The sequence below is a fragment of the Trematomus bernacchii genome, unplaced genomic scaffold (assembly GCF_902827165.1).
Source record: "Trematomus bernacchii unplaced genomic scaffold, fTreBer1.1, whole genome shotgun sequence".
NCBI lineage: Eukaryota > Metazoa > Chordata > Actinopteri > Perciformes > Nototheniidae > Trematomus > Trematomus bernacchii.
In genome coordinates, this window is record NW_022987641.1 from 871575 (window position 1) to 893155 (window position 21581).

The 21581-nt window shown below is 41.3% G+C and overlaps 1 protein-coding gene across 4 annotated transcripts in view; it reads left to right on the top strand.

The window, feature by feature from the left end:
- The window catches only part of LOC117485009 (proline-rich protein 5-like), a 17311-nt gene extending 3574 nt beyond the window's left edge, over positions 1 to 13737 (top strand). For 3 of the 4 annotated variants that reach the window (XM_034133565.1, XM_034133566.1, XM_034133567.1), the window contains 8 exons: positions 1479 to 1658; positions 3468 to 3548; positions 4534 to 4640; positions 6543 to 6634; positions 6720 to 6860; positions 11536 to 11680; positions 11813 to 12157; positions 12858 to 13737. In XM_034133565.1, coding sequence (XP_033989456.1) covers positions 1479 to 1658; positions 3468 to 3548; positions 4534 to 4640; positions 6543 to 6634; positions 6720 to 6860; positions 11536 to 11680; positions 11813 to 12157; positions 12858 to 13195 — 1429 coding nt within the window. In that variant the 3' untranslated portion in view covers positions 13196 to 13737. Of the gene's footprint in view, positions 388 to 1478; positions 1659 to 3467; positions 3549 to 4533; positions 4641 to 6542; positions 6635 to 6719; positions 6861 to 11535; positions 11681 to 11812; positions 12158 to 12857 lie in introns of all 4 variants that reach the window. The other variant, XM_034133564.1, reaches the window with a different exon arrangement.
- Positions 13738 to 21581: the final 7844 nt, after the last annotated feature.

A 21581-nucleotide genomic window follows, 5' to 3' on the forward strand; every position in this document is an offset into this window, starting at 1 on the left:
ACACAGAAAAGGAGGAGGAGGAAGTGAAATGTGTGTCACCTTTAATTCCTTCCTCTCCCTCTTGGCAGCTCTTCAACCTCAAAGGGTTCCTTTGTTTGGCACAAAAGCTCACAGGGTCACATGGTCACAGACTGGCACAGATTGGCAAAGAGAGAAAGAGAGAAGAGGGTAGAGAAGAAAAAGTTACGGTAGGAGAAGTAGGAGGGAGGATTTAAAGGGAAAGAAAGGAAAGGAGAGAAAATGGCAAAAAGGGCATGTGAAAGAGCGAGATAGAGAACATGGTCACTCCACTATCTTCTTCTATTCCTTTCATCCGCCACTTGTTTACTTCAGCGTGACACACATACTCATGGAGTGGGAATATGCGGTTCCTTTTCAATTACTAGAGTAAGTACATTGTGTGTGTGTGTGTGTGTGTGTGTGTGTGTGTGTGTGTATGTGTGTGTGTGTGTGTGTGTGTGTGTGTGTGTGTGTGTGTGTGTGTGTGTGTGTGGTGTGCTTTCTGAAGAAATGTGTGGTTTAGTCGTTTGACTGAATGTGAAAGTCTTTGTCATTCTTTAGAAACCATACAGCAGTATTTATAAGTACTGGAGTTCACAGTGTGTCTGTTTATTCTTACTCACATACAGTTGTGCATCATATAGCAAATATACTAACACATGTACTGTATATACCTGTAGGAGAAAACATTTCCTCATTATCTGTATCTGACATATCAAGCAGTTGTATTTCCTATCTCTAGAGTTTCAGCTCTTAAACCACATTTTAGTCCTTGTTCCTCTTCTTCATGCACTTGTTAGGGCTCTCATTGACATTGCTGCTTGAATAATGAAACCCAGAAACCCAACAATACCTTACAATCCCTTACTGGACACAATGATCTCTATTTCCTCTTTCTTAATAAAAAAAAGTCTACATTGGCATGTGATTGAAAACAAATGTCTCCATTCCTCATTTCACTCTCTATTTGTATTTTCTGCTCTTACTTGTTGTACTGCAGATTGTGTAAAGTGCCTTCATCCCACCCCTCTCCCCTCATCCTTGTCTAAGTATTCCCTCCTTTTTCCCATTAGTTTTTTCATTCTCAATTTCTCTATTTAAAGCGTCCTTTTATGCTCTCCTGATCGCTCTCCCTTACCCACTTATCTCTTTAATGTATGTTTCCAAAGAGCTATAACGCAATATCTTGTGTAAACATTACCAGATGGCCAATAAAAAGTAATAACCCATCAAGGAATGCCAATGTTTTCAGCTATTACAATCAAGATGAATTTAAGTGGGCTATTTTTTTTCACAGCTGTATCTCGTAATAGCACCTTTTTTCTACTTGACAGATAGATTTTGGAGTGTTGTTCAGTTTTGTATCTGTTGAGTGTGGTGTCATTAGTGTTAACATATACCATAAACACTCGTCCCGTACCAACATATGCTGTCATTTCTGCTTATAACTATTTCCCCTCTGCATTCTGGATTTTGAGGAGTCTCCACAGTAAGCTGAGGTTGGGCAGCAGCTCGTCCTCCAGTCTGAACGACCTCTCGCAGGCCAAAGTCCCAGGAGGGGGAGATAAGGGAGGAGCAGCTGGGGGCCTGTCTGAGGAGTGCAGCAGGGACAGAGGGACCCAGCAGAGGAGTGCCGGGGCCAACGCCACCTGGAACAGGTTAGTGTTTACTGCTTAACTTGTTGTAATGATCTAAATATGTGACTATAAAAAAATTTCTGTCCTACATTAATGCAACCCTACTCAATCTGTCACGCATGTATGTTTACACACATGGACGTAGATGTGTGCATTTTCCCCTGAATACACATCAAAGCTGCCATTATTCATGCTGTGAATACAAATCTTATTTTACACACATGCATATAAGCATCACCTCTTTGTGTTCTCTTCCCTGAGGGTCCATCACCGCTCTCTTCTTATCTCCATTCACCTCTCACTCCTCTTTCATCTCATTCTGCCTCATAGAGCCTTTTCTTCCTTGGTTCCCCTCTCTCTCTTCTTCGGTTATTTTGATAGTGTTTCAGCTTTATATGACACGAGACAGCAGAGTGAAAAGGTTTGCTCGGGGGTTGATGGTGGATCTGCATGAACAACATGCTTGAGGAATGAAATCATGTTTTCTTCTATGAAATGTTGTCTCATGCAGCAGCTACTCATTAAAGTCAGGGGTGAATAAAGTAACCCGATTTTTACTCTGTAACAAGTACAAGTCCTGTGTTCAAAATATGACTTCAGTAAAAGTACAACACCTTGGCATTTACCAAAAGTAAACTCTTAAGCATAATGGCCCATTTCAGAATGATATGTAATAAATAACCGGATTTTGATTAATGGTGCATAAATGTGTTCATCACAGATGGTAAAGGTGAAGCTTTTTTTTATTACTTTATATATTGCTGCTAGATATTTAAAGGGGACCTATCATGCAAAATGCACTTTTGTACGTCTTTTATACATGAATATGTGTCCCCGGTGTTCCAGGGAACTCACCAAGTGTCAGAAAACACAACCCTCTCTATTTTCCTCCATACCCAAATCTCTAAAAAAGGGGCTGCAACGGATCTGATACAGAATGATCCAGATTTGAACACTTTACTGACGTCAGGAAAGTGGCGCTACGGCTATTGGGCCAACTCTCCACCTATCAGGGGAATGTGGGGTTGGGCCACGGCCGGCCATTGCCGCTCGAAACCGCTGGAGACGCTGTAGTACATATGCCAGGCCTGTAAGTGGCACTGTAGTCTGTCACAAAAGCAGCGAAGAAGACTTGGTTACCATGGTTACCCTTCTGTTTATTCTCCGCTGTGGCTTTTTTTCTCCCTCCCCGAGGCAAGCGTTTGCTCCCGCTGCTTTAATTCAATGCAATCCCTCCCCGTCGAGGCAAGCACTGTCATTCTCTCCGGTTAGTCCACCAGCAGATGACAAACACCCACCTCTCCGCCTCTTCCAAGGAACGAGGGGACCGTGCGGCAGAGTTTCAGTTAGGCTTTCTTTCGCCGGTCAAGATAAAGTTTAAATCTTCCGGACAAAATTAGAAAAGTGCTGGTCAAAGGTCTTCTTTGTTATTTATTGAGCTTTAAAACAAATGAATAACGACTCTATATAGGCTATAATAAAACACGGAGATCTCTTTTTCTCCCCCTCTTCTGACAGCCCAGCAGCTGATCAAAGCACATCTCCCCTCTCCTGCAGGGGGGCGTGGTCAGCTGCAGCTCAGCCCCGTAGACAGCAAACAGCACATAGAGCGAAATGAGGCATGGCTAAAATGCATGATCTGTTTGGTATTTCGAAAACAGAAACGTATAAATATACCTTATATAGGTATGGCCCTACAATATATCATTTAAATATAGCATGATAGGTTTCCTTTAACCCATAATTATATATCAATGTTTACTGATTAGTTGATTTGTATTTTGTAGTATTAGTTATATAATAATCCTAATCTTTAATTGTGTGTTCCAGCATCCACAGTGCAGTGATATCAGTGTTCCAGAAGAAGGATCTGGGAGAAAATGAACTCTACACTCTGAATGAAGGTGTCAGGTTAGCTTCCTGTCTCTTCATCTGTCTGTCTGTTTTTATTTGTATTTGTCTGCTTATTACTTTCTCACTCACAGAAAAATTAACCAAGCACGACCAATGTTGAGTTTGGGATGAAAATTGACAAAATGATAGTGCTTTTACTCTGTAATCCCCCACCTTCCCTAGCTCACGTATACAGTTGAAGCTTCAGCAAGCTAAATGTAATCTTAATGACACATTAGCAGTCACAGTGTTACTGCCTATTGTCCACTGAATCAGAAAGTCCTTCTAGTAAAAGAGGGAACGATGGGGGGAGGTTACAGAGGGTTCACTGCTGTGTTTTTAATTACAATATGGCTGAGGGCTGTCAATAGTGACTCCAATCCTGTACAGTAAACTACACACACATACTCACATACACATAGTATACACATACTGTACTGTACATGCTACCTCTTTTTTAAATAAGCATAACTCTCCACTTTAAATATAGTACATAGTATTGCCATATTTTATTACATTTGACTGCACTCAGTTTCCTCCATAACTATATTTTGTCTACATTGTGTCTTTATTTTTAATTTGTTGCAATAGTCTTAGCTTTTTTAATTTTGTATCCACCACTTATACCAAAGCAAATTCCTCGTATGTGTAAACATACTTGGTAATAAAACCGATTTGGATTCTGACTCAAGCTGTTGTATCTTCACATTAGGAGAAACACCTGATTAGATTAGATACAGACTAAAGGTCAAATTATCTCTTCCTGTCATAACAGCAGTAATTTCTACATGTTTACAGTTTATTGGAGGAAATTACTGTTGTTGAATTGTTCTTTGTCTTCGGTGTGAACAACATCTCTTCTCATTTCCTGAGTCTGCTGCTGTTCAAACACCGCAGCTTTCCAGTGCACTAAAGCTCATTAGTTTTTCTTCATGTTTAGGCAATACAATTAATGTTGTGTGTGTGTTGTGTGTGTGTGCACTCATGTGAACTTTTCTTTCAGGCAGCTGCTGAAGACAGAGCTGGGCTCCTTCTTCACTGAGTACCTTCAGAACCAGCTACTCACTAAGGGCATGGTGATACTGAGAGATAAGATCCGCTTCTATGAAGGTATACACACAAACACACATCAGAGACATGCTGTATGTGCACATATTCTGATGAAGCCCTGTTTAACAAGAACATCCTGTTTAATGGTAAAGTGATAGACATAGGAAGAATCCAAGTTAAGTCAAATTGAATAGAAAAATATAAAAGTGACACCAAACCTATCAAGACTATTTGTTTGGTTTATTCTAAGATTTAAATTCCACTTATTTTACGAACAACTGCCTCCTGGCTTTAGAAAATAGTTTTCACATGCAGTGCCAGTGAGTCATTACAGGGAAACTTCAAGAGTTTTTTTCTCAATGTGACAAAAGTCACGAGTATAACAGGAAGAAATAATAATTGACAAAAATATCAGATGCTTAGTTAACCCCTCCAGCTATTAGTTTGAACTGTTTGAAGAACAATCTTTCTCTCTCCACCATCTCTCTTTATGAAGGACATTTTTATGGAACACACACACACACACACACACACACACACACACACACCACACACACACACACACACACACACACACACACACACACACACACACACACACACACACACACACACACACACACACACCGGGTTCAACTGTCTTTCTAGTAGCTCTGTAGCCCCATCCACGAGTAACGTCAGGTGTTATGTATGCTAGCAGCAACACACGGAGTTAACTCAATTATACAAACATGGGTTAATGATTAGAGTTATTTATTTTGTTAAAGTTTCAGCTATTCTGTTTACAGTTCTGTCATCAGATTATTTAATACGATTTGTTAAAACATTGTTGTTTCTTTTGATGTGAAATATTATGTATTTAATTTAAATAAAAAGCAATGTTAGTTTTGTTCACAATTTGTTTAGTTAGTTAAGAGTACCGTTAAAAGACCGGATCGATAAGCGGTATCGATTAAAGTAGTAGTACCGTTAAAACCTTAACGATACCCATTCCTACACACACACACACTTCCCCCTCCCGCATAAACACACATACATGAACACAGAGTCAGAGTTAGATAGAGGCATTTAAGAGGAAAAAGTTAAATCAATGCGTTCTCTTTGTTTTATTAATGTGTGACTTTTGTTGTGTCGCTTATTTGAAGCAACAATGCACACACACAGTGACTCAGATTTTCAGGGCTGTCGTCAGAGCAACAACACAGGAAGTGATGCTTTACGTCAATTGCACAATATCCAGTCAGTCAGAAATGTTAAGATAAGAAACACAGCGGTTCATACAATGACTCAGACGCATTGTTCAATGTGTGATTCAATATGCCTGCACAGACCTATGCTGCAAAAAAAGCTTTACAAATATCTGATCTTTTTTAGGGATAGAAAGCATACCAATTATTACTATAAAAATAACAGACTCTGTCAACATACTACTCAAACTAATACTACTTTTTGTATTGAAAGAAATGCAGCAAAAGATGCTTAACAATGAGAAAAAACAGAATGAACATTGAATAATTCATATCATAAGAAAGAGAAAAACGACTGATCAATTGTAATATTTTGGGTAAAACTGTACCTATATCTGCAGCATCCAGCATGTATAGACTATCAATAAACACTGCAGTAGCATAAAGGTGCCCATTCTCTTCTCTTCTCATCTTTTCTTTTCTTTTCTTTTCTTTTCATCAGCTATGGAGGTTTGATTTTTTTAAGCTAAAAATGTAGAGAATATTTTGCCTTGAGTGCATACTTTACAAATGCATCGTCTAACATTACAGACATAAAAGATTTGCATGAAATAAAGTGAACAGACACCCACTGCAATGAGATCAAACCACATCAAAACGTAGAAATTACATAACGTAGGACATCTTGTTGACTGCATGTGCTAGACACTTGTTATTTTTGTTTATTTTTACTTTGTGCTGATTGGCTGTTTGTCTTCTTGCTTGTTTGTTATAGGTCAGAAGTTGCTGGACTCCCTGGCCGACACATGGGACTTCTTCTTCTGTGATGTTCTGTCCATGCTGCAGGCCATCTTCTATCCTGTACAGGTACACACACACTGCCGTGAACACACTACCATGCTTATATTATCCTAACAAAACTGTGTGTTGACCCATGTGTGTGTGTCCTCAGGGAAAAGAGCCATCAGTGCGTCAGCTGGCTCTGCTTCACTTCAGGAACATCATCACCCTCAACCTGAAACTGGACGAGGCTCTGTCTCGACCCCGAGCCAGAGTCCCTCCTTCTATCATACAGATGTTGCTAATACTACAGGTACACACACACACAAACACACAAGTTATTTATCGTTTCCTTTCGTTTCTCTCACGCTATCTCCACACACACATTTGGCTCTCATAAACAAACATCTATTAATGTTGTCGGGTGAGGAAGAAGAGGGTAAGTGGCAACAGATGGAGGATTAGCGAGTACAAAGAGCTGTAGACTTTTTTCTTGCAAAGGGATCTCACAGGAAGTAATCTCAGTCTTCTTCCCATGACCACTCAGTAGTACCCTCTGCACCCTGTCTCTTTGTGTCCTCACAAAAACTGAAAAAAAGTGTTTCAGACCGAATTAGTAAAAAACGTATTTTCTTGAGGATGTGTGAAATATTTGTGTCAACTGCAAAGTGAAGAGAGCTCAGACATGCATGTGTCCCCTGTGGATAATATGCTTCACTTCATAAACATTTCAAAATAAACTATAGTGAGTAACATTAGGGGTCTGTTGTTGCTCCATAAGGCTGAATCAGGTTTATTTCAATGTGGTTCTTCATCCATTCTGCAGTGACTTATAGCTGCACACAGTTAATGATATATTACCTTTACTCCTCGTGGGAACAGGAAGAGAGTTGTTTTTATTTATTATTTAACCGTGGTGATGCTGTTCTTTTGCAGACAACACGCACTGGAATTATAAGTTAAGATGCTTCTCGTTTCACAAAATTCACACCGTGCTTATTCGCCCTCTGGATTTCCATAATTTGTAGATAATGTTACTTTTAATTTGTTTGTTTGTAGCCTTAATGGATGCATTCGTCATCTTTTCTCTTCTTCTGAGTTTTTTTAACTATCTTGAAACATTACATTGCAGTGAATTTAGACACGTACACTCCCAAACACAGTTGGCCATTTATTGGTCAGATGTGAGATGTGGGTTAGGGAGTGAATGCAAGTGGATTGGTGTGTTCTCAAGTGAGTCTGTGTGCTGTTTTTGTTGGACATTATTTTAGTGACTCATTGACCCAAATCTGCCTCGTCCAGACTCAGACAGAGAGAGAGCATGACAGCTGGACAAGGGAAGGTATACAGAGTCAAAAAAGACAAGAATAGAAAACAGGATACATTTATTTGTTTCTCTTCAATTGTGTACAGATTTTAAAATGTTTTTTCCCCCACAATAAATATCAAATCAACAGGTAGCGTAAAGATATAAAAGCCAACAGTTTTTTTTAAGGCAGGGCAGCTACAACACAAGGTTGAGTGTAAGAGAGATAAAGATCTGCAGAGCGTTTGCTGTTTTTGCGACTTCTTGTTTCATCTGTCAGTAATTTCCCTGTTCGTTCTGTGATGCCAATTCGCCAAAGTCTGGTCTATTTATGTGGTTTGTTTCTGTGCTGTGGTTTTGATGCTCAATGGTTCAGAGTTCTGATATTTGATTGATCTTGCCTTTGTCATTCATAGACTTTTCTCTGAAGTGAGGTCAGGGTCCACATGTTTCACACCCCTCAGCATGATAATGATCTTTAAAGTTAATCAACATTTGGGAGGCTACTCACACTAAATTCAACTCCTACGCAGAGCCTGGATAATTTAAACAGTAACGTTTTTGTTTACTTTTCCTTAAAGGTCCCATGTCATGATTTTCCGGTTATTACCCATCCCCTTGTGTGTTATGTAGCTTTTTCTGCATGTAAACGGTCTGCAAAGTCACAAACCCTCAAAGTACACCCTGTAGCGAGTAAAACTCGAACACAGAAAAGACCTGTCTATGCTGCCCCAGAACGCCTCGTTGGAGATTTATCTTTTTCTTCCTGGGTACAGTGACGTGCCCAGTGGCGTTTTTATATGTACAAAAGTGGTGGGGCACAAAAAACTTAGATGTCTATATATAAGCTTCTGCAGTGACGTGCAGTGAGGTTCATGGCTGGTGAGGCACTGGCACTGACTCTTCAGGTTTACAAATATTATATTTTGACCTAAACCAAAATATAATATTATTTTCAAAAGCTTTTTTTGTCTGATGCTTCGATTAATTTTAAACAGACAGTTCAACAAAAGGATACCCAAAAAATGTCATTTTATCATTTAAATATTGAATTGTTCTCTCTTAGTAAGATCCCATTTTCAATAAAATGGCGGTCTTACCTTGACTTGAAGATGAAGTCCATTTGCCTATCCTTCTGGACAAACATTTCTATTACTTTTTTGTAAAAGTCCTCCTTATGTTCTTGTAGTTTCAAAAGTCTATCATAAATCTAATCCATAGATTTATGATAAAAAAATTATAAAAGTAGGGTAGACATGTGGATGTTATCCGGCTAATCAAAACGTGCATTTATCTAACAGGTACGTTTCCCACAGATCTTATTTCGAGCTATTTTCTAAAATCCTCTGGAGAAATCTCATTGCTTTTTTGTGCTTACTTCCTGGTTTTAGGACGCGCCACTGCAGCTCTCTCGTCTCCTCTTCAAGCACCACACTTTTCGCGGCACACGTACTTACAGCCAATCAGCTCTGAATGATTTGAGATGATGTATGGTGGGGATGGTAACTCCGTGCCCCTCTGGTCATTATTTTTTTGCCACACACATTACATTACAAAATACTCTGAGCATGCGCAGTGAAGTTTTTACAGTCACCGTTGACTTCACAGCGAGAGGAAGGGGCATAATCAGGTTTTGTCCCACATGGCTCTAAACAGCTCAATAGGCACACACTGTGACTGTAGACACACTAATTAGAAGAACACAGACTAAAACAGCAATGTACAGACGAATCAGATGATTAAACATGATCTTAAATATATTTTATATATTTTTTTATTTTTTTTTTTGCATTTTTGTAATCATTATTTGTAATACTTTCTGCTGACACTAGGTGGGGCTGTGCCCCACCTGCCCCTAATGACCAGTCGCCACTGGACGTGCCCATACCCAAATGGACCCATTGGTCCAAATGGACCAATCCGTGGAGCCGTTACGTTACGTCCGCGGAGCCGTTACATTTGGACCAATCCGCGGACTTCCTCACACACACACACTCAATCTTTTCTCAGCTGCAGCTCCGCCGATTTCTCCTCCCTGAGACGGCGGGACGTGGCGAGGCTGTGAGTCGGTGTGTGAGCACACACACAAACTCCCAGCCAGGCTGCGGGTGTGTGTGTGTTCTGGCTGGGTTTCGCCGTGTCTCGCTGTCTCGCAGACGGCCACTGGGCTCATAGGGAGGGGGGGGCCAGGAGCTCTAATGGCGCATTTCCACCGCAGGCCTCGCTCGACTTAGTACGGTTTTGTTAGGCCTTGTTAGGCCCGGCTCACTTTAATGCTGCGCTTCCATTACAGTTTAGGAACTGGGGTAGTATCTATAGTAACGCAGTGTAGGCGGCGCCGTGACGTCACCTTCAATGCGCACCCCAGAAAAACAACATCAGCCGTTAGCTGTTAGCACTCAAGCTCACAGCTCCTCATATCTGTTCAGAAACTAGACAAAAGTTAAACAAGTACAAACCACAGACTGTCTGTGTCATGGCGAGTACAGTCGCTGGTTTATTTATGTCTGTATAGGCCGTTGTTGTGAGTGTGGACGGTCGGAGCATATATTGCGTTAGCTTAGCCGATCTCCATTTAGACAACGCGCATTTTAAAAGGTTTTTCGCCTGCCGTCTGTCTGCAGACTTGTCAAAGCATTAATTCATGGTTTTTACTAACCGGTATCAGTATGTTGTTACTTCGGCATCATTTTGAAACGTGTATTACAATTAAATCACGGTCAAATATGTTCATCTTGTTGTAGTTGTAGCCCCCTTGCCAGCGATTCTCTCTCTAGTTTAGCAAACTCAGCCCGACTCAGCCCTGTTTGTTGGCCCCGATAGAACCACGATTTTGTCGAGCCAGAAAAAAGGTGAAAAAGTACCCCCGGGCCGGAACTAGGCATAGTGGAAACGCAACCAAAAACGGGCCCGGCACGATATGGCACGCTTAAACCGCGCTCCGCGCCATGGTGGAAATGCGCCACAACAAGCCGTTTAGGACAGAGAGTGAATACACATACTATACAGAGATGCTGTATGAGAAACCAATGTGATTTTGGGAAATTGCACAATATAATTTTTTTTTTAGTATACCTCAACAATGGAATTATGATCAGTAGAAATGACCATGACATGGGACCTTTAAGACTTGGAGTTCCTGAAACAGCACTATGTTGATTATGAGTGTTAGTTCATTGCCACTGATACTAAGTAATTAGAAACAAACACAATCTTAAGTGAAATTTGGGTTTGAGTGCCTGTTTCCTGCAGAAACAATTGCTTGGGCCCCTTGAGACAAGAAAAGCAATGTTGTTGATGTTATTCATATCAATGTATTTTTACATCTTTATACAAGTTTAGGAAAAAGCTAAATTCACTCAACACTATAAGCTCTTTCATTCATGTGGTCCTCCGGGCGGTTTTATAAAAGCATAATGTGACAATGGTTGCTGTCCCCAATATGTTTTTAACTTTAATAAAATCCAGCTTCTCAGAGACATTTGATTTTGGTTTCAGAAAGGCAAATTAACTGTCTTTATTTTTTTGCCCCACTTTTCTTGTGTGTGTGTGTGTGTGTGTGTGTGTGTGTGTGTGTGTGTGTGTGTGTGTGTGTGTGTGTGTGTGTGTGTGTGTGTGTGTGTGTGTGTGTGGTGTGTGTGTGTGTGTGTGTGTGTGTGTGTGTGTGTGTGTGTGTGTGCAGGGAGTCCATGAATCTAAAGGTGTCACAGACGACTACCTGCGTCTGGAGTCTCTGATCCAGAAGGTGGTCTCTCCCTACCTCGGGACTCATGGGTTATACTCCAGCGATGGATCCTCCAATCTACACTGCTCCTCCTGCCTTTTAGGTATGTGTGTAAATAAAATGTACAATACAAGTGCTTTTAAAAGATACAAGTGCCATAATCCCTCATGTCTTGTACTTAAAAAATATAGAATAAAATCATCTTAATTCTTTATCTTTCTCCTACTCTCTTTAGAAAAGCGTTTGCCGCGATCATGGCCCTCTAAACCAGGCTCCCCCGGGGTTAAGAACCCAGTGGTACGCTCCAAGAGCTACAACGTTCCCATGCTGACCCCCGTGGTGGAGTATGACGTGGACTCCTCCACAGGTGTCAGACGACACTCCGGTGTCAGACGACACTCCGTCTCAGGGATGACTTCCTGCTTGGAAGAGAGCATCTCTTTGGCTGAATCCACAAACACTGCCCCCAGCATCACCAGCATCACCAGCATCACCAGCATCACCAGCATCACCAGCATCACCAGCACGTCCAGCTTCCACAACCATTCTCCAGCCTCCACAGCCTCTGCTTCACTGTCAGGTAAGCTTTACCAGCACTAAAACATGCTACAAATCATTGGCTGCGGCACATTTCCAGTTTGTATTGTTTCAGGAGTGATCAATAATTGATTAAGATTTCTTTTCAAGGGTGTGTTTTAGTTTAAAGGGAATTCAAATTAAAGTGGGGTGCTCTGAAGCAATTGTTCATGGTCATTGTATTACCCTCGTTAGATGGCAGTTGTTGGGACAGGATTAACAGCATAATCCAAGCAATGTACTAAATATGGATTGTTTTAGACAAGCCTTTCTATTAGGTGGGTCAAATACAATTTGCTCCATCCACAGCTGTACATAGCTTTGCATTCATGATGAAACTCGTGTCCTCTTCTCTTAACTACTATCATCTAGTGAGGGTAATTCAGTACAATGACCATCGAGAAGTACCTCATACTAGGCCACTTTAACTTTCCCTTTAAAACCTGTCCAAGAAGAACCTCTTGCATCTTACTGAACACTGTGTAAATAATTGTTTTATCTTTAAAGTAGTGGAAACGAGGGAACTTTCTTTAAAGCTGTCCAGAAATGTTGGGTTGAGGAAAACATTAAGAGAAAAACTCTGAATATGTTTTGAAATTGAGTGTGAAAGTACTCACTACTGGACTTAAATCAGGAAGCTAATGAATAAGAGATCCAGAGAGTTATTGATTATTTATCAATAATTCCTACTGCCCTGTGTATAGACACTGTGACCTTCAGCCAGGAGCCCCCCCCAGGAGCCCCTGACTGTCCTGCCAGTCCCCACCCTCTCCGGGCACAGCATCACTCCCCCTGCATCCTCCCAGAGCCGTCCCCAGGAGAGGACACCCACTGCACAGGCTCGCTGCAGTCAGACTCCCCCGCCTCCCTCAGAGCGCTGGCTCAGGACACCAGCTCCGGCCCCAGCCCTGCATCCAGCCCGGAGGTCCTGAGGGGCCACGTCCCAGAGTCTTTGGACTCTGAGCCAGAGCACGATGGCATCTTTCTGGACTTCTCAAAACACTGTTCTGAAGGGTCGGACACACAGCAGAGTGTGGCGTGACACACACACAGACACACACATGCAGACAGATGCACACTGATGCAGGACGACATTCCTTACGCACTGGGACAATTCCTGCTGTTTTATTGAGACTCAAAATGATCAGGGATTTTTTTAACTGAATATTTTTTATGGAAAAGGTGATCACCCATACCTAGAATCAAGTCTAACCACATGCTGACTCACAGAAATACATATTTTGCCTTTTTTTAAAGTGTTGGCACTAGGCTAGAAACATCAACTCTGTCTTTTTGGGCAGCCAGGATCACATGCGTCCCAGGCTGTCAGAGGAAGTTTTTTCTACCGTTTTTTCTTTTTAATGAAAACTCTGAAAATACATGAAGCCAGTGAAAAGACATCCCAGGGGGAGGGGCACATGTTGAAAAATAATTGTCAAAATATCTTAAAGAGGCTATTAAATACATTTTTTAACACTTTAAATGTAAAGGTAACTCTCCAGTTCACCCAATGATGCTTCTGTATTGCTTGTTGAACAGCAACTTATTTTATTAGTTGATCATTAAAATATGAATTTGAATGTTGCAATCTTTTATTCTGTGTCAAATATTGAATGAGCTGTATTTTCAAAGCAGTTTAAGTTAAGAAGGAACTCAAATCAGTTGCAATGTGTCTTTTTCTCTAAGGACCCATAAGATCCATGACGTTTTTATTAAAGATATTATGATCTAAAAAATGTTTGGATAAAAACACTGATAATTACATTTCTCTACATAAGTTTGTAAAAGAAAAATCTCTTAGTTTGAAACCAATGATATCAGCTCATATTTTGGTTTAGGTCTACATTTCTGCGTGATATGAAAAGGTTGCAGACACCGCCATCTTGTGTCATCCCGGTCTCATTGCACAGCAGTATGGTTTCCCTGCAGGGCAATGCTGCAGTGTAGCCGGTAGGTAGGGGTGGAGAGCAGCTCAATCAGAGACACCTGTGAGCCGGGGGAGAAGCAGTGGCGATGGCAGTAGGCTACAGACTAGAGGAGAAAAGAAAAGAGAAATGTGAAACACTTTACCCAGTTTGTCCCCGTCCCTTGAAGAAACGTACATGAGTAAAGTAAATATATAGAGTTATGAGTCAGTTTGTTCTGGAAGTGGCTGAGTTTCTGCTCTTCCCTGGACTCCCGCGTTCTGCTGCTGAACGCCGGTCACCGCAGCAGGTAAGCTAATGAATGCTATCATGCTAATGATGCTATTTATCTTCAGTCTGCGTTTCTACTCTTCCCCATGGAGTCTAATGTACTACGCCTATGCTTATCAATTATCATATAATCAGATTATCATGTGTTTTCAGACAACACGTTCCATTTGTAATAGGTTGATACATTTATATGGTGGCTGTAGCGTGATTTATGTCCTTTGAAAACTGACTACGTAGACATTTTTTTTTTTTTAAATATGAATATTGTTAGCTTTAATATCGAACTGCGGTCGCGCCTTTATGGTAATCGTTGTAAAGCGGTAATTACGCTATTACAATATTACAAGAAAGAATGTTTTACTGCTATATTCGATAAGCGATTTTATACTGTTGGACTCATAAGCCGCGTTCACACCGGAGTACTTTTCACCGTACTTTTCGCATTTAGTTCCGTTAGTACACCAAAAAGAGTACTTAATCTCGGGAACTTTTACCCCCATTTTTAGTGCCTGCTGAGAGATCTACTTTCCTTGGGGAAAAAAGTGCCCCAGTTCTGATTGGCTGGGCGAATTGCAAACCGCGCCCCGTAAAACTCTGAAATGATTTGTAGAGCCGCCATTTTATTTGCTCTCTACAAAAACCCAGTGCACCAACGGAGAGTAGTTTGTTTTGAAAGCAGTTATGGCAAGCATCAATAAATAATCGAAGCGGTGGAGTGATGAGGAGGTGTCGGCGCTTCTGGTAATCTACGCAGAGGACGCGACCCAGGGAATGCTACTGAAGCCAGTTCAGTAGCATTCACTCGACCTGGGAATCGTGCACAGCGCCACGGCATACCGCCTAAAAATAAAGAAACTCAGGCAGGACTACAAACAAATTAAAGACTATTATAACAAGAGTGGTAACGACCGGAAGACCAGTAAATGGTACGAGCGCTTGGATGCTCTGCTAGGCCACAGACCTTTTCTCCGGGACAGCATCGACCTTCGATTCGGGCACGATGGTGTGGGAGGCCGCTCAAACGGCGGATTCAGTGGCCAACGATGACGACCACGACGAAGGTAAAATCAACTACATGCACTGGGGTTTTAATCTGCACAATAATGGTCTCAGATGTACTTTTATTTGCTCAGTAGATTAAGCTAGCCATGCTAGGCTGAACTGGCTAACACCGGCCCCGAGCTAGCTAATAACATCTAGCTAGTTAGATATTCTCGGCCGCTATGAAAACGTTTTGACTTGTGAATAACTGTGCAGTGTTTCTGTAATTTGCTTCACTAACTCATGGCACTAATCGTGTGTTTCAGGCGAGGCTGGACAACTCTCAGGATTGGAAACAAGCGAGCTTTGCCTTCAAGATCACAGCGCTTGCTCGTCCCCCTTACCAAACCAACCGCAAAGGTACACACACTGTAACTTGGTCTTGAAAGAACGTTACGCATCGAACTGATGTTCACAATCACGTTTATTTCCTTCTTGGTACAATTATGAAACAGCGTGAAAACGTATTCGCCTAGACTGGCGTTTACAAATTTTCGCGCCGTTTTTACTCTCTCACAAACATTGTAAACATCCGGGCTAGAGGTCACATGACTTCCGGTAAGAAAACTTGCCTCAACAACATTAAACAAAGTTCAAGCATACATGAAGCACTCTTCAAAAATACAAAACAATAAATAAGGGCACTTTGAGCGTCAGCTACACACACACACACACTCAGTGTGTGTGTGTGTGTGTATATATATATATATATATTTTATGCTATTTGATCCTATATTATCTTCTACTATACACCTGCATTGTGCACACTGTCTTGTCCCGGCCTGCACCCTGTCCAATGTTGACTAGTAAACACATTCCTAGTATGTTGTAAAACTACATGGCGACTAAACAGATCTTGTATCTTGCTTATTTTCCCTCTTAGGAAAGCGGGCACGGGATGTGAATTTCTTTGACACCGTCGAGGCGTTGGAGGACCGGCGTGCCGTGGTGAAAGAGTCGATGCACGGGGATCAGATGGTGCTGTTCACCAAGGCCCAGGAAACGGGAGGACAAGATGCTCACGATGATGGAGCGCCAGGCTGAAGTGTTGAAGCGGCAGATGGAGCGCCAGGAGCACCAGGATGAAGTGTCGGTGCAGGATGAGCGACAAACCTCTTTCAGAATGGGTTTCTGGAAGTGCTTTCCCAGCTAGTGAAAGCCAACAGGTCTTCCTCCCTATAGTTGCCACTGTTAACAATGTCTGCTGCTGAGCCTATCCCTACACCTGGGACAGTTCATTTTGTATTGTTTTTATTAATACTGACACACAACTTTGCACTAAGGTGTGTATGCTGCTGAGCCTATCCCTACACCTGGGACAGTTTATTTTATATTATTGTTATTACCGTTATTATATAGTCTTGATACAACTGACACTTTATTTTATATTGATAATGTTAACTTACATGTACAACTTCTATTTTATTTATATTAAAAATGTGAACTTCTATTTACTGTTATGTCTTGAGAGTGCAATAAAGAGAACCTACATGGCGATTAAACAGATCCTGTATCTTGCTTATTTCTCCTGACACTTTATCTTTAGTGACCTGTGTAGCATCCTATACATCACATGTAAGTGATTATTCTGATACCATCATGTTTCATCGGTTATAAACTGGCGAAGCTTTATTTGTCATTTATTTATCATCAATGTTGCAACCTTGTGGGGGAATGGCAGGGGCACATACACAAATATGATAATTTATATCATTTTAAATATTATTTGACCTAAAACTAAATGTTTTTATGATTATCCTCTGAGGAGGACATAGGGATTTGCAAACTTTTAATTCCCCCCCCCCATTTTACACAACACAAAATGGAGTCCACTATGGGCCAAAACTAACATGTAGGTTTCCATAGTGTTTATGGCAGACGGATGCAGTGGGTCTCAGGAAGATATATATATATATAATAAAGGTGGGTTTGCTGCTGAGCCTATTTACTGTGCATATAACACACCTGGCACAGTTTATTGTTATATTGCCACACTGTACACTATTGTAATGTTGCCTGTCTTGACTGGAAAATAAAAGAGAGAAACAAAAGCAATGTACAAAAGATCAGCTTTATTGTCAAAATGTTTACAATGTACAATTTACACGCTGTTCAGATGCCTCATAAGGGCTGTGCGCGTGTCTTGCCCCCCAGCCTCGGCAATGGCTGGCGCTGGCCCATCAAGCTGGGTCGCCGGTAAGGCAGTCCATTCGTCCCTGTACTCATCATCATTACTTTCACAAAGGTTATGTAATATGCAACATGCTGCCACCTGGATTTTGATCTTGTCCATCTTGCAGTCGTTTCTTTTCATCAAGCACCGCCACCTGCCCTTCAGTCTGCCAAAAGCGTTCTCTACCACCACTCGTGCTCGGCTTGTTTTGTTATTGTACGCAAGTTGCTCAGGCTGCATTAACTCAGTTACAAAGCTGTATAACATGAGCACAAACAGCACAACTTCAGTCGACTCCATCTCCATCATGTCTGAGGTCGGAAGGTAAACAACAGACGCCTAATGTACAGCGAGTGGGTGGGCGTCGCAGTATACGCGGGAAGTTTTCCTTCTTCTTCTTCTCTTGTTTTTGTAGCGGATTGCAAACAACTTTAAGGTGCATACCGCCACCTACTGTACTCGCCGTGAAGTGGTTTGTGGGCTGCCAGTAAACCCAAAGCAGAAGAAGTGACGTCAGCGACTCATTTGCGTAATCTTCCCTCAGGGAAAAGTACTCCGGTGTGAACGCGATTGGTACTTAGTGCCCTGGGGTAAAAAGTGCCAGGGCACTGAGTGCCGGAACTAAGTACTGCAAAGTACTTGGTGTGAACGCGCCTAGCAGCAAGTCCTCAAAAAAGGCTTTAGTTTTCGAGATACCCCTACCCGAGGTAGAACAAATGACAACAATGATTGTTCTTATCTTTAGGGTCTCTCATTAATGAAATTGATTGTTGTCAAATTTTATTTTGGGGGAAAAAAATGTTTTTTGGTTCTTTAGAACTACCCCAAACCCTGAAAAAGAGCTAAATTAGACCAGACCGAATGTGGGAAAGGTGACAAAAAAGCCCATAACTTGAGAATGACCACTCTTTTCCTCTTCAGATTTGCTGAGGTATGAACCAGGTGGCTGTCCTACGTCACTAAATAGTCAGACAATTATTTAACTAAAAAAATACTGAATTATAGTCCTGTAAACTTAGCTTTAGTTTAGACGGAAATTGTACTTTTTGGTAATAGGACTCAATCACTTTTCTCTCATTTATCAAAAAAACAGAAATCCCTAAAAAATATACCATTACTGAATTGTCTAGGGTGCTATTGAACACTAACCAGTAGTTGTATGGAAATATCTGGTACAGTTCTATTGCAAATGAGATTTCTTTAGACATAGGCCTACCTCTTCTCTGATACAGTCAAATTCTGAATGGGGAATAAGTGGCATAATAGCCTATAAGTTAAGAATGCTCACTCTGATGGTCATTATATTTGGAGAGGGAAATACCAGGTGGCTGAACTACATCACCAAATAGTCAGAATAAGAGTAACCCAATTCAATAAAGTGTATTAGTTCTAAATTGCAAGCCTCTAAAACATAGGTGTAAATAGTACAGGTTTTATTGAAACTGGAACCTTAATTCAAAGTACAGTATACAATTCATCAATAATTCTGTGAGAGGTCAAGTATATAGATACTAGAATATAATGTTAAATGTCAGGTTCCTCAGAAACGTTAGGGGACACATTTTGACATTCTGCACAGCAGGTGCAGAACTCTGTACAGGGAAGGCCAACAGAGAGGCACTGGCACTTTCCACTCTCTCCACACTTTGCATCTTTGCAATACAAGTGAGTAATGTCTCTCACTTCTGTAGGTGCTGGGGGTTTTGTAAATAGCACTGGGTTGAATGACCCCATCTCTGACAATCCACCCATCTCTGACAATCCACCCCTTGCCAACAGGACAAGGTAACGTGCCTTTGTGACGTGCAACAACATTAACCTTTCTGTCGGTCGCTTGTTAGCAGACCCTTCACGCCATGGCAGAGCGAACAGGTACAGGCAGGGCCCATAGTGATAGCCCTATAGTTTACATTTACTACCCACAAATAAACATATGGACATGGGTTACTATTTTAAACAAATTGTAAATGTATTTAGGAACCTATCCATGTGATTTTAAGTGTGGGTGGACCTCAAATCCTCTAGGGGGGTCCGGGGGCATGCTCCCCGGTAAGATCTTTTATTTTTATTTTGGAGTTAAATGCATCAATCTGGTGCACTTTCAGGGGAAAATAAAGAGACTAGATCTATGGGAACACCTATATGAAACAGAACTGTATACATTTCAATAATCATAAAATCATGGCCATAACCAATAACATACCATTTCCAATATGAAAAAACACTGAAACTTGTTTATTTATTTATTTTTGGTTCATTTATAGTTGTGAGTGTGTCTGGGCTCCTGAATCAGCCTCACCTGTCTCCCTCCTCTCCTCCTCTTGAGGCAGCAGCAAAGACTAGTTTTCAGGGATGCAAACTTGTCACCTTTTGGCGAAATTCGCCGTTTTGAATCCAAAATAGGTCGTTTGTGTGATTCATGTAGATCTGCAATAAAAATATTTTTGGGGTATGGTGGGGGTCTGGGACCCGGAGTAATCTGCGTCCGCGAGCTGTTATGTGCCATCATGACACGCATGGTGTTCTTTTTTTATATATTATAATGAAGCGCGAGCTGTGTGCTCGAGTCTTCCTGCCTGTCGGCTCTGCTCATGGATGTATAATAAGGCTCTGCTGCTCCGCGATGATGGTCTAGCTTCAGTAGCTACATTACCTACGGGTGCGTTCGTTAATATTAACTGTGTGGTCCGGAGTCACTGTGGCACAGACTGGACCGCTGGTGAACAGCTGTTAGAACGGGCCGTTCAGGTGTTCAGAGCAGAGCTCCCTGTCGGAGCGGCAGAGCGTGATGTGCACTGAAAGGTTTTCCTGTCGCAATATTGTCGTTGAGCTAGCTAACTAGCATAACATATCTGCTAACGTTAGCTTTAGCCTTCGTTTTCTAATAGTTTTTTTCATAGGCTATAAACGGAGGTGGTATAAGTATAGATCTTGTACTAGAGTAAAAGTAGAAGTACTCAGATCTTGTACTAGAGTAAAAGTAGAAGTACTCAGATCTTGTACTAGAGTAAAAGTAGAAGTACTCAGATCTTGTACTTGAGTAAAAGTACAAGTACTCAGATCTTGTACTTGAGTAAAAGTAGAAGTACTCAGGTCTTGTACTAGAGTAAAAGTACAAGTACTCAGATCTTGTACTTGAGTAAAAGTAGAAGTACTCAGGTCTTCTACTTAAAGTATAAGGTTGGAGAAGTCGTTATTTAATTTAATCTGGCTTCGTATGATTAAAAGCAACACGATCATCGACCCGACGCAGTCCCCCGTTGTTGTTGTTGTGAGCTCCGTTGGGGAGCAAATCAGCGATGTAAACGGTGACGTCATGACGCAGCAGCGGCAGCTCTGGGCAGTGTGAACAGAGCGGGAGCAGAAAAGGGAAACCGGAGCTGAACCAGAAAAGCTCTAGCTCGGAGCTAGAAATGGAAAAGCGCTGGTGTGAAAGCCGCAAGAGAGTCCTTTACCTCACTGAGCCTCTCTGACAGGAGAGCTCTCCTCCTCCAAAATCGGCCCTGCCTAGTACATACAGTGGCAATGTCTCAAGATTTAGCAAAAATACACCTTTATTGAACATACAGTAACACAAATACTACAAATCCACATAACAAACAATCAAAAATGAAAAAGGGTCGCCACTTATTATTATTTTAATTAAAATTAAAAAAAAAAAAAATTCTTTTTTTTTGGGTACCTGGCTGGCGCGCCCTAGCAGCGGCGCGCATATTTCAGCAGCGGCGCTGCGCCGCCACTATTTGTATATAGGGGAAACACTGATATATATATATATATATATATATATATATATATATATATATATATACATACACATACAGGGTTGGGTGAAGTGTTTTGCCCAAAATACCAAAATGCCTCATCTGCACTTTTCCCCCTAAAAATGAATTTGAATCAATACTTTTAGATGTAAATGGTTTATTGTATCATTACTATGGGTCTCTGAAACAATCAGACTTTTACCACACTGTTATCAGACTTTTACCACACTGTTATCAGACTTTTAGCAGATTGTA